We start from the raw sequence: 14,139 nt of genomic DNA on the forward strand, positions 1-14,139 counted from the left end.
CATTGAAATATTTTTTCAATTCTTCTAGAGGATTATTGTCTTATGAGATAATTCATTGACCTTCTCACCTTCGAAATTTTTAAGCGACACTTCTAAACAAAATTAAATTTTTACAAAATTTTCAATAGTCATAAACAATTGCGATAAGAATTTTGTCTAGACTTATAAATATTATTAACGATACAAATACTATTATTGTTATTATCACGATTAAAACAAATATTTTTGTTTAAAAAAAAAATTATATTATTTTAAACCCAAACATTAAAAAATATATTTAATTTAATAATTAGTGACATATTAAGTTAATTAATATATTTTTTATTTTCTTCGTAAAATTTCCTTGAATCAGGTCTCAATAATTCACAATCACTTAATTTAAAAAAAAAAAACAGTTATCACGCATTGTATAATAAATCATTTCTATTATAAATGAATCGAAGTCTTAAAATTCTTTAACACATAACCTCACTTTTGAAAACTTACACTGGGACAAAACAAAGATAACGTTATACTTACTTAGTATAAGCGTTCTTTGTTTAGAACTTTCCTTCTTCCTTTTAGTCCACCATTAATGGTTGGGTTTTTTTTTTCGTCAACGAATTCAATACCAACATTGTAAATATCACAAATAACTAAGTATTAAAGTTATACGCATGTGCGTTGAAGTTAACCAATCCACGTGCGTCGATTCATCCATAAAAAAATGTTTATTAAAAACTTAAAAATAACTAAAAATAATACTTTTTTTTATTAATTCACTAGTTTTCTATAAAAAAATATTCTTTTTGCGTCTATATATTTTTTTCTGTGATGTGTTACCATGTTTCTCCAAAAATAAAACAAAAAACAGAACTGTCAACAACCAAATGAACCAAAAAAACAATAAAATATTCACACACACACACACGACACATGCGCAACGCATGCGTACAAGATCATTTTGTATATTCATTTGTTGTATATTTATACGTTGCATTTATTCCTGTATCATATGTTTGTCCATTTACTAATTTCTTAAGCTCATGTGTCTTACAAACAACATCCATTTTGGTATTTTGTAATTTCATATTTCGTATTAAACACCAAATTAGTACACAACAAATTAAAAATAAGACCATAATAGCAACTGATAAAAATATTGTCCAATGACCGGACGAAGATGGCGTCTGTTGTGTGAATTTTATATTTGAATTGTACGTTTGTATTAACAGGTATGCGTCATCAATTGAGATATTTCGCTGTTTGGCGAAATTTAAAATTTCTAAACTTAAAGCACATTCACATGTTTCGCAATCATTTTTAACTCGATAACCATACTCACATTGTAAATTACAATCGAATAATGGATCACAGTTTTGTAGGTTATAATCATCACTGACAGTTGTGGATTGAATACGTTTTACCTCACTATTACCCTCACAAAAATGTGCAATACATTTTAAATCACCCATTTCACAAGTACAAACGGTACAATAATCCGGGGACCATTTTCCACCGTTAAGGACTAGCTCCCCGGTGCTTGTAATACAAGTATTGCTTGTGTTACTATCATCCACGGTTTGTACTTGACTGCGATTATTACAATTACTTAATCCAAAACATTCCACTCCAATACCATTGTAACAAGTACAATTTTGGCAATTTTCAATCCACCACGTATTATGATCGATTAAGGTTCCATCGATTGCCTTACATGGGGTTATACATTTATAAATAGGACAACATAAGCCTGGTTCACCAGGTAGTCCTGGTTCCATTTCAATTAATTTGGCATCCGGATCACATTGTTTTGGAATACATGGCTTACATTCGCAACGATTATCGTGTGTTAGAAAACTATCGTGTGGACATTCCTTATCCGATGAAGATGTAGTGATTATATCATTTGATTGGGTGTTATTCGATAGAACTCTGATGAGAGAGAATTCATCATTTTCACGAATTCCATCATTTTCATTTAACAAATGATGGTCATTGATTGATAATTTATTTTCAGTTTTTGATTGTGAAGTGATTATTGGTAAGAAATCTTCATTTTCACGGATACCACCGTTTTCGTCAAGCAAATGATGACTAATTTCTTCATTTGTTATTAATTTATTGTCGGGTTTCGGTGGCGCCAATAGCCCTGACGTACCTGAAATCAAAAATAAAAACAATTATTAGTAAACAGATTGGTACAAAATTACAAAATTGGTTGGATATAATTTTTTTGCTTAATATTGCAAATTCGACATCAGCCAACACTACCTTATTGTGACGTCCAATTTTATTTTATGACCAGTATTTTTACCTGAAAATCTACATCTAACTTGTTGCCGCTTGGAAGTTTGGCCATTGCCATTTGGCTATTGCAAATTGGTTATAAATTAAATTTGGTTTGTATCAGAATCAAACTTAAATAATCAAGGAGAAGTACATGAAACCGATTTAAAACTGGTTTCAAACTAGTCGATTCATATGGTTTGGAATCTTAATTATCACCGCGTTTGCTGAACTTCACTTTACATTATATTTTCTTAACACGAAAGTAAAAATCGTATTAAGTTTCTGTTTACACAATAATTTAAATTTCATTAAAAATTCAATGCATAAATTGAAATGAAGTGTACGTACATGATTACCAAAAATATAATTTGACATAAAAAAATATTTTTATATTCAGTTTGACAGTCAGACAGTTAGACCATGTTTGTTTTGTTTTGTTTATTCTAATCTTTTTAATTATTTATTTATTTATTTATACTATTATTATAGATCAGACAATTTTAACGGCAAAAATGGAATAGAATAGAATAGATATTGTTCAGATACAGTTCTTCGATATATTGCTATAAAAGTCACCTATAGCATTTTCCATTGAGCTCTGTCACCAGCTATTCTCTATCAGTAAGGGCCCGCTGTAAGCTTTAGCTCGTCTTCCCATTTCTTTAATTGTTTCCTCCTGCTCCTTTTACTATTTTTTGGGTACCATTTCTTGGTATACTCTTTTATAAAGAATAGTGTTATATTGTACTAAAGGAATTTTCTTTTATCTTGCGGTCAAACACTAAACAAGATCGCAAATAGGCAAGTATCAAATACATAACTTCGCACAATGAATGGGTTATACTATTTTCGTGTTTTTTTTTGTCGTTCGCCTTCGTATCTGACCGATGCATTAACAGTTCAAAACATCAACTATTTTTTACCCCCTTGCAATATTTAACATCTGCAATCGCATTAAGAACTATCTGTATTTTTAGAACTTAAAAAATTCACACTGTAATCTGTGAATTCTGTCGCCATTGCATTTTTTCTGTTAAAATTGTCTGATTTATTATTATTATAAAGAGTTGTTGACCTACTAAAATATACAATTGAAATAATTATTATATTTTGTAATTTGATCATTATAATATTATCATTTTATTCTTTTGCTATTCATTTTGCGATATTTTATTTATTTATTTATATTTATAAATTATGATAATTAATTCGAGAAATGCATTTTAGAGATATATCTATCACGGAAATACTAAATACACTATTTGTTTTCAAATATTTTAATGTTCTTTGAAATTAAATACATTTATATAGACCAGTATTTAGCACAAAAAATAAGTCACGACTCTATTTATTATTAAGATTTTCTCAGAAAACAGTTCTACTCTGATAATTAATTTCCACCCATGCTGGTATCAAGAAATAAGGATTTAACGATTTTTTTAAAACTCGTAACGTTTATCTAATCGTTTTTTATATCAACAATAAACAATAAAAAATTGAAACAAAGTTGGGAAAATCAAATAAAAATGGTACGGGTTTCTGTGAAATTCTCATCATTTTCAAATCTTTAAATATAAAAGAAGAAACTGACTGACTGATCGATCATCCCACACCTGAAACCACTTGATCTAGATGTATGAAATTTTGACCAAACATTCCTGAAATGGCGTAAGTGTACTCTATGAAGGGACTTCTGAAAATGCATTCCTTAAAGGGTTCAAATGAGGGTTAAAAGTTTGTATAAAACTTGGCCAATTTGTAAGTTAGATATGTAAAAAATTATAGATGAGCTCATGGTTCTAAACAAAAGTTTACTCTATTCATTCTTTAAAGGGGGTAAAAGCGGGAGTAATAATTTTAAGTGCAGACCAAATTAATGGAAAAATTAAAAATGCGAATTTTATCATGAAAATCGTTTTCGATATCTCTAACCCCAACAATTGGCCCTATTTTTCAATTTTTAATAGGCTGAGTTTAAAGTAGAATGTCTTTATCTTAAATATAACATTGTATATGACCAAAGAGTTAAGACAAAATACTGTGACCAGGAATTTTTGCAATTTTAACTTTGCAAAAAGTATGTCCTAAGATAAAATACCGTTCCATATAGCTGCCCAACTAAACCTAGGTCAATTTCATTGCTCCCAAAATACAAATAAATAAATATGTTTTTAAGTCGATAAAATCAACTTAATACAAAAATGATAAATTAACTTGAAATGAAATAAAATTAATTGTACTCTCTATAGAAAATGGTTGATCCTTTTAAAATAATAACTTCTCTATATGATTGAAACATGTATCACATGATTGATATTACCTTTAGAAATCAGATCAATAACTTTCGAATTAAATAGTATCTTAGTTACCTACGGAATTTCAGACATACCCAAAATGAACAATATTCTATAAAAAGCATATAATTCGAATTTGGGGAGATAGCCCAGTTGAATTAGATGAAAAAAAGGGCTGATTTGTATCTTATTCCAAGATTGTCTAAATATTTTAGATAGTTTTTTATCACACTCTCTAAATGGTTTGATATAGAAATATCCAATTGAAAAGGATAACCTATATGATTCATTATTTTTTCAGCCAACTTTGAACGATAAAATATTAATAAAAAGCTCAATGACCTAGGAATTTTAGTGATTTTTGGAAACTTTGTTAATCAAAAAATGTATTTATAAATTTTTATTGAAATCCCTAGCATTATCCAATCCTTGCATACATATCTGCTTAAAGGTTTATTATTGCGATTTTCTAGCGGAATACAAGAATATTCTATCAAAATCTGTTATCTCTATAAAATTGTAATACATTTTAGAATATAAATGGTTTTGTAATATATTATACTATTCATTTTGATTAATACATTATTACTCTCTAGTCGTATAACTTCGAAAAATTTAATGTTTTCACTTATCAAAAGGGGGTCATCTATGAAACTATTTTAATTTATTTTTATTTAAAAAATTGTTTTATAATAGATATAGATATTTATAAATTCACATCAACGGCAATTCTAATATTTTAAGTATTTTTAAGAGAACGAGAAACGAAATACTGCGAAAAACACTTTAAAAGATTTTGCAATCGAATATAGTTACGTTTAAAATAAATTTCTTTACATTAATTGGAGCAAATTTTAAAATATCAACTGAACACATTATTGTAAGCAGTAGAGAAGATACCCAGTGAAAAAAATTGATACTATGAAACTTAAGACCACTTTTAGTCATCCTGCTGGTTTCTTCGATCATTCTACATAGATATTTTTTCCACAATGACTAATAAATTCGACATTTAAACACTTACATTACATTGCATTAACACATATGAGTCATTTTAGTGACTTGCATAAACTTATTGCAAAAAAAAAACCTCTTAAAAAATAAATCAGGCATTTAAAAATAATATTCTATACATAAAAATTATTTCATCACTTACGAATGCATTTAATTGGTGTAAATAACCATACAATATATATTATAAGTTTGGGAATTTATTTAAAAACGGTTTTCCATTAAGAATGTCCGAAAACACTCGCGTCAAAGTTGTCAGTCGTTGATTAGAAAAGTTTACAAAAATCATTCCTAGGCCATCGGACTTTTTATTATTATTTTATCGTTCAAAGTTGGCTGAAAAAATAATGAATCATATAGGTTATCCTTTTCAATTGGATATTTCTATATCAAAAACTCTAGAGAGTGTGATAAAAAACTATCTAAAATATTTAGACAATCTTGTAGTTTATAATAATAACATAAAAATATAAGATTATCGATTATATAACAACAAAATTTTAATTTAATTATAAGTTCATCGAAGATCCATTATTTGATGAACATAGACGACTATAGTTAGAGTATTGATGATTGAAGAGCGATACCTATATTATCAAATTTATAAGCATCACTTGCACACAATATATCATATATTTTTTTCTATAGTAGCCTGAAATAAAAATAACTCATTACTTGAGTACAAAGCATGTATTTGGTTTATATCTGTTTACCGTGCAATAAACCAAAACTTTTTACAATACTGTAGGTTTACAATCATATTAAGCAAACCTGAGGTTAACTTAAACCAGGCTGGTTTAAGTTCGGACATTCGTAATGGAAAGCTTTGTATATTTAATTGAGCCATCCATCTAATATTATTAAAAGCAAACTACCTTTGACCTCATGTTTGATTATTGATAGAAGTTATTTTTATTGATGATTCAAATATTAATAATATTATAATGATTTAGAATTTAATTAAAATTAAATCAAAAATACTAGTTTTTTTAGACAGAAATCGTCACGGTATAATTAAATTAAAAAAAAGTTGAACAATATTTACATGTTTATAATACTAACTGAGAAATTTCATATTTTTGAGTCGGTTTTCTTTTTGTTAAAAGTTTTTTTTTTATTTTGTAATTTTTAGTGAATCTGAAGTACACTAACTAATTTGTCAATAAAAAAAGAATCATCGAAATCTGTTGGCGTGATATTGAGTTATTCGTCCTCTTGTCGTGCATACTTAATGCAAATTTAAGACTTTTATGGTTTCTCATGTATGCCAGAACTTGATCAAAATGAAATGAGACTACACGGGAAGCACCAGCTTTCAAATAGATAAAGAACCATCAAAATCTGTTCACCCAGTCGAAAGTTCTGAGGTAATAAACATAACAAAAAAAATACAGTCGAATTGATAACCTCCTCCTTTTTTTTGTTTGAAGTCGGTTAAAAATCTATTGCATAAAGACGCTCTATTATAACGGTAAGTCATTCATTTTCAAATTCCGGTAGTACATAACATTATTCACACTCAAGTGTACACTGATTATACCATATTTAATAAAACTATTAAAATGTTTTAAAAATTAACATATTTGTATTATTAATTAATTAATATGTTAATTTTTTATGTAATTACTATAAATAAGTATATTATAAAAATATAATATTATAGTTAACTATATGTGTACTTACTTACTTGTATAGTTAATATATAGAAATATATCATTTTTTTAATAAATTAATATTTAATAATTAATTATAAATGTAAATTAAATCATATGTTAGACTATAGAACGTATACGCATATTAATTATTAAATGTTTATATTCCAATTTTTTAAACTTGTTTATTTACTTTAATAATTTGTAATATTAAACTTTTAAGTAGTGTTTGGTAACATCATGTAATTATAGATTATAATTATGTGACGATTAATAAGTAGGTACTTTCATTCATTTTATTAGTTTTTGGGAAGAAATTAATCACATAATTGGGATTTAGAGACAAAAAAATTTTTTTATTGACAAAAATGGAAAGATTCATGTGCGAGCTTAGAGTTTTGTATCCGAAAATACTAAAAAATTGGCGATGATCTTTAAAATTGATTCACTTTGGAAAAGACATGACGTATAATTTTAACATATAAATAATTACTATGGAAATGAATGGTCAAATAAACCTGGCTCCATTCATTTCGAAAAATGAAATGGTAAAATAATTAAGTAATTCACAATAATAATTCAAAAGAACAAGCCAACTCAAATATTTCAATTTCAATTAAAATATTTCAAAAAATTTGTCCCAAAAAAAGATAGCTCTCTAAGTATCCTTTTCATCTCATCTGATGTCCTTGACCATCACTTTGATATTGATTTAAGAAGGAGTGTTATAAGTTTAAAGTGTTTATCTGTACATACGCTGTACATCTGTGTGTTTCTCAGTGGCATCGTAGCCCCTAAAAGGGGCGAACCGACTTGATTGAGAACATTTTAAAGCTAAGTTTCCAAAAATCGGTTTACAAAAAATAAATCGCATTCGCGGGGGTTTTTTAAATTTTGTAAATTTCACTTGTTATATAAAAAAATAAATCTCTATATATTTATTATAAATGCGAAAGTAAGCATATTTGTTTGTTTGTTTGTTTGTTACGCTTTCACGCTTAAAATAGCGAATAGGTTTTAATGAAACTGTACAGCAATAAAGCTGATATATCAGAATAACACATGAACTATAATTTATAAAAATATATTTAAAAAAAAAAAAAAAATAAATTTAATTTAATTTGACATTACCATAAATTACAGATTTCTGTAAAAATAGTAAATATAAAATATTTCACGGTCATCTTCTCTGATATACTCAATGAATAATCACTATTATACATTTAAAAAAATAGAAAACCATACATATATTTAACCTGTGTAAAACAATCCTTACCATTATATCGAGTGTTATAGAAAAGGGAAAAGCGAGAGCAGTCTGTATCAATCTTTACTTTTAAACCCAGCGAAGCGGGTGTTTATCACTCTAGTAATAAATAATTATAAAACTACAAACAATTTATTTTAATTAATATATTTTATAATTAGTATGCATGTTAGCATCCATCCATAAGTACATGTTTTAGAAGAACGTAGCATTCTAAGCTAATTGTTAGCCATATGTTCATGTATAGATACACCTACAAACAACAATGTATTTACATAGTTCACATACCATTTGAATATTTATTAGCTAAATAAAAACACCTGCATTTCAATATTTTATTCTTTAACTAAACTGCTGCAGTTTATAATAAGTCTAGAGTCAAGTGTAGTATTTGACACTCATATCAGAATAGATCATGTGAAAATCATATGTAACTAACAACTTTTTATACCATGTATTTATGAAATATATCATAGTATATTAAGTTTAGTCCCAAGTTTGTAACGCTTAAAAATATTGATACTACTAACAAATTTTTGGTATATAGGTGTTCATAGAATCATTTAATTAGTCCATTTTTGTTTGTCTGTCCGTCCGTCCGTCCGTATGGACACGATAACTCAAAAACGAAAAAAAGTATCAAGCTGAAACTGAGTACAGCGTAATAAATGTGGTCGAGTTCGTATATGAGCAACATAGGTCAATTGAGTCTTAAGTCCGTTACCCATTTTGTAAACTATTAGAGATAGCACAAAAGTTTAAATGTAAAAAATGTTTCTTATAAAAAAATAAACAACTTTTGTACGAAACATTTTTTTGTAAACATCACTGTTTTCTCACGAGGGCATACATTAGATGCAAATTTTATAGTATGTATTAATTTGGGAATATCAGTTGTGTATGTGTGGCATGTATGTATGTGTAATGTGATAGATTAATCAACACTGTCTATACATGGTATTTCAATAATTAACTCAGTCAATTGTTTGTTTTCACTTGTTTTTGTTTTGTTATTGTTCTAAGCATTCTATATAATTTCTCAATAGGTACAAAGGAAACTAATTGAGTGAATGATCGTTTTAAAATGATTGTCAAATACGACGATTGGCTCTAGACTTAATAACAATACTAAATATTTTATAATAAATACGTCAATAGAATGAGGAAATAATATTTTAAAAATGCGTGTAACTATGTGTGTAACCTAACTAACTTTATGTTGTTCGAGTCCCCTATTAGCTAATCATTTATTTCCGTTACTGAATCAATACCAATATTATTTATATTGAGAGCATTTATTTTTATTTATGACTCAAAAAATATTTATCAGGGAATGGTGAGTGATGAGCATATAGTTTGTTAATTTTAAAATAGGTCATTTTTTTTAACAACACAAGTAATTTTCTTTTCGTTTACGAAGTTGGAAAAAAGAACCTGGGGCAAAATGATAACAAAACCGTATAATACGGTCGCTCACGCGCACAAATTATTAATTCAATTTTCAAAACAAATATGATTTTGCCGGTTCTTCTATTCGTTGTGTGCGTAGTCATGGTAGGGACAATAAAATCGATAAAAAATCGTTAAAGGAGGCTGTTATGACTAATTTGCAATTATTTACATGTAAATGTTATAGTGAATGTTAAAATTATTGAAAAACATTAATTAATTAAACTTAATGCATTAAAAATTGTGAAAATAAGAAATCAAATTACACAAATATTATTTTTCAAATGTAAATTATCATAATTATTTATTTAAATTTGTGAGATAATAATATTAAATGTTCAATGTAAGTCATAAATGCAATCCATACAATTTTATATGCATCTATACAATTCTATAATAATTATACTTTAATTATTAAAGTAGTGTATCGTTACCATGGAAACGCCTCCAATAAAACTCACACACGGTGCGAATAACATAGTTCTGTAAATAATTTAATCTGAATTTAAATACAAAAAACTGGTGGAAGTGCAAATAAGTTATATGATATATCTATATTTACTATGTAACATATATTTATTTGCGCTCCCACCATATTTATTAATCAGTATCGAGACGAGAAACAACTTAGCAAAATCAGAAATCATTTATATACCATGTATACATGAAATATATCAAGGTATACTAAGTTTAGTCCCAAGTTTTTATACCATGTATTTATGAAATATATCAAGGTATACTAAGTTTAATCCCAAGTTTTTATACCATGTATTTATGAAATATATCAAGGTATACTAAAGCATCAAGTTTTTATACAAAGTATAGATATATGAAATATATCAAGGTATACTAAGTTTAGTCTGAAATTCGTGAATGAAAACCAAAGAAACTTTCCCGTAAAAGTATCAAACTACTCTCTTATTTCTAAGTGAGACATTGTCTATTATCGGAATTCAAGCCTGTTATACTTTCCAGTTTGAAGCGAAAAAAAATACTTTTATAAATGTTATCTTAAAATTAAAAATAAATTCATGCATAAATCCATACACGATCTCTTAAAAAAAAAAAAAAAAAACAATACTCAACCAGTTAGAGAGATGTTGATATAAAATTTATTATAAAATACTCGTTCTCGTATGTAAGTTTTGCTGTAATTCCTGTAAGCTAGTCGTGTGTATCAAATTTTATTATTGCGATGTCATACTTACAAAATAAAAATACCTTCTTACTATTAGGTACATACTTTTATTTTAGATTACAAATACAATATATCGGTACGTTATTATTATTTATTATATTTATATTTATTGTTCTTAAAAATACCAAACATATAAGATTATATTTACTTCTCTTTTATTCATGATTTAAACAACTTGACATTTAATGAAGTGTTTGTTATCAATTTTAGTTGAAACCATAGAGCTATTCGCCATGGGCACTGATTCTAGCGCTGCCTGGTGGTAGATAATAAAAACTGTCTATGAAGTCATGATAGGCAGAAGATATAAGGATGTATGAGCATGGTAGTGGGGGCACAAATTTAAAAATAGATATTTTCAATTTTGATGATAAATTTATATTATTACTTGACGATATAAGACGAAAAGTAAGAATAAAATTTTTCGATATCTGGCTTAATTTTCAAAATATCGAAAATTGAAAATTTTGTTTAATTATTTAGCTTTCGATATTTCGAAAACCAAGACACATATCGAAAAATTTTATTCTTATTTTTTCGTCTACATTCATGAAGTTATAACAAAATTCATCATCAAAGTTGAAAATAAGATAAAAATAATCTCAACCCTTAATCTACCCTGCTCTTACATCCCTTATATGGACGGTGACACTTAGTTTTTTTCTTTTCTATGTCATTGCTAATATGTTTACTTTCTATTAAAAAGTTTTTTTTTTAATTTGTTTTAATTCATTCCAAATGAAAATTATCAAAAACTTCCAAAATATGTCGTTTTTTGAGATTCCTCCATAAGAGCCAATGTATTTTATATCGATTTTTAATGACATTTTTCTTAAAAATTTGCACGGATACCTAAGCTGAAATTTTAACCACATATTCTTTGAGTAAAAGACTACCTACAAACAAATTTTGAGCCTTTAAATCAAACATTGTTGTTATGCTCATACATCCTTGCCATGGGCACTGATTCTAGCGCTGTCTGGTAGTAGATTTGCAATGTCAAGGATATTATCTTCGTAAAATATCGTAAAAATGTTTTGGACTATATGCACGGTAATAGTATACATGCCTTGTTAGTCAACTAATGTGTTATTTGTTAATTCTAATATACAGCGCGAGATATTCTCGTAAAAAATATTGTGTATTCTCGTAATAAAGTCTGTGTTAAAATAGATATCTCTCTTCAACTACCAATACTCTAACTATAATCGTTTCTATTCAATAATAAACTTGGTTATACTTTGAGTTATTATATCTTATTCAAAATAAATAATAAGGGCACTTGCTTGGTGAACCCTAGTGCTTTAATAATTCCAAAATGAAATGCTGTCTTTAGAATTTTAAAGCTTATTTAACAAATATATATATAGGTAAAATTGTTTTCAAAACATAATAAATGTTGTAATAAACATCACAGATCACCTTGTCCCTTCTCTCTTTGGCTTGATACAAAAAAAAAAAATGCAAACTATTATTAATGATTATTCATTTATTTTTCGCCCGTCATTTGTTCAGAATGTAATATTTATAATGGAGTTATTTTGTTTGAAGTTGCTCCAACTGATTTTAACTGTATAATATTATTTTAACCTTTATCTGGGCTTGTTAAGTATATTTAGCGAATTTTGTAAGAAGATTGTCAAAAGAATCAAGAGTCGAATATGTCGGTAAAATCAATACTATATTTCAATAACCGTGTTCATTATCGCATTTAGAGCTGTCTAAAAGGACTTTATACTAGATCAATTTTTGAATAACACTACAATGTTGGTTAAGGGTTAAATTATACTAATTATATGAATTTAATGAATAAAACAATGTAAGATATAATTGTAATTATTTTGTCAAAATTTTAATTTTAAAACTTAAAATATTTTAGATTTTGTAATATTGCAAAGTTGATTATTTACTATTATTATTATACCATGTATATGTAAAATATATCAAGGCATACTAAATTTAGTCCCAAGTTTGTAAAGCTTAAAAATATTGATGCTACAAACAAAATTTTGGTTTAGGTGTTCATAAAATCACCTAATTAGTTCTTTTTCGGTTGTCCGTCCGTCTGTGAACACGATAACTCAAAAACGAAAAGAGATATCAAGCTGAAATTTTCATAGCGTGCTCAGAACGTAAAAAATGAGGACTTCATAATGAGCAACATAAGTCAAGGTTTTGGGTCCGTACGACCATCTTGTAAACCGTTAGAGATCGTAAACTGTAAAAAATGTTCCTTATATTACAATTTATTTGTTCGTATTAAATTTTGATGAGAAAATATGTTAAAATCAATTAAATTTTTCAAGAATAAACTTTGACGAACTGTGGTAGAATTAAATTTTAATAATAATGAAAAGTTATGATTAAAAAAAATTCAATTGAAAACATTGATTGTGTGTTGATTATAATGCCTGTCAGAATAAATTATAAATTCATTAATCAATTTTAATTATAATTATATATTTTTAATTTATAATTATTTTGATTCCAATAAAAAATTATTTTCTTAAAAAAAAAAAAAACAAGTAAAAATAAACAATTGACTGAGTTAATTGTTAAAAAACTCTGTATCAAATATCAGTGCTTGTATTGTTTTATAAATTAGATAAGTTTAAAAAAAATAAAAACATTTATGTCAAATAAAAGGGTGATCTTATGGCCGCCCTTTCGAAATTTCGGAAAATTTTCTTTCTTCATAACGAAAATGAACTAATTAGGTTATTTTATGAATACCTATATCAAACTTTTATTGATATCATAAATATTTCTAAGCGTTACAAACCTGGCACTAAAATTAATATACTTTGATATAAATAATTCATATATACAGGGTATAATAATGAACAATTGTGTTTATTCTTATTATATTTTTATACCTAAAGGTATTAAAAGAGAAATCAAAAGTTCACAAAAAAAAAGAATCTGTCTATATATGGTACCGAAAAGCATTCTTGTTTAATGTGGCGCCATTTATGTGATTTTTTTTATCTTTTTTTT

General features: G+C 26.7%; 1 protein-coding gene across 1 annotated transcript in view; it reads right to left on the minus strand.

The window, feature by feature from the left end:
* Nucleotides 1-798: 798 nt before the first annotated feature.
* The window catches only part of LOC123292341, a 52,042-nt gene continuing 38,701 nt past the window's right edge, over nt 799-14,139 (minus strand). The window contains exon 2 of the mRNA XM_044872966.1: nt 799-2,140. Coding sequence (XP_044728901.1) covers nt 939-2,140 — 1,202 coding nt within the window. The 3' untranslated portion in view covers nt 799-938. The remainder of the gene's footprint in view (nt 2,141-14,139) is intronic.

The sequence above is a fragment of the Chrysoperla carnea genome, chromosome 2 (assembly GCF_905475395.1).
Source record: "Chrysoperla carnea chromosome 2, inChrCarn1.1, whole genome shotgun sequence".
Taxonomy (NCBI): domain Eukaryota; kingdom Metazoa; phylum Arthropoda; class Insecta; order Neuroptera; family Chrysopidae; genus Chrysoperla; species Chrysoperla carnea.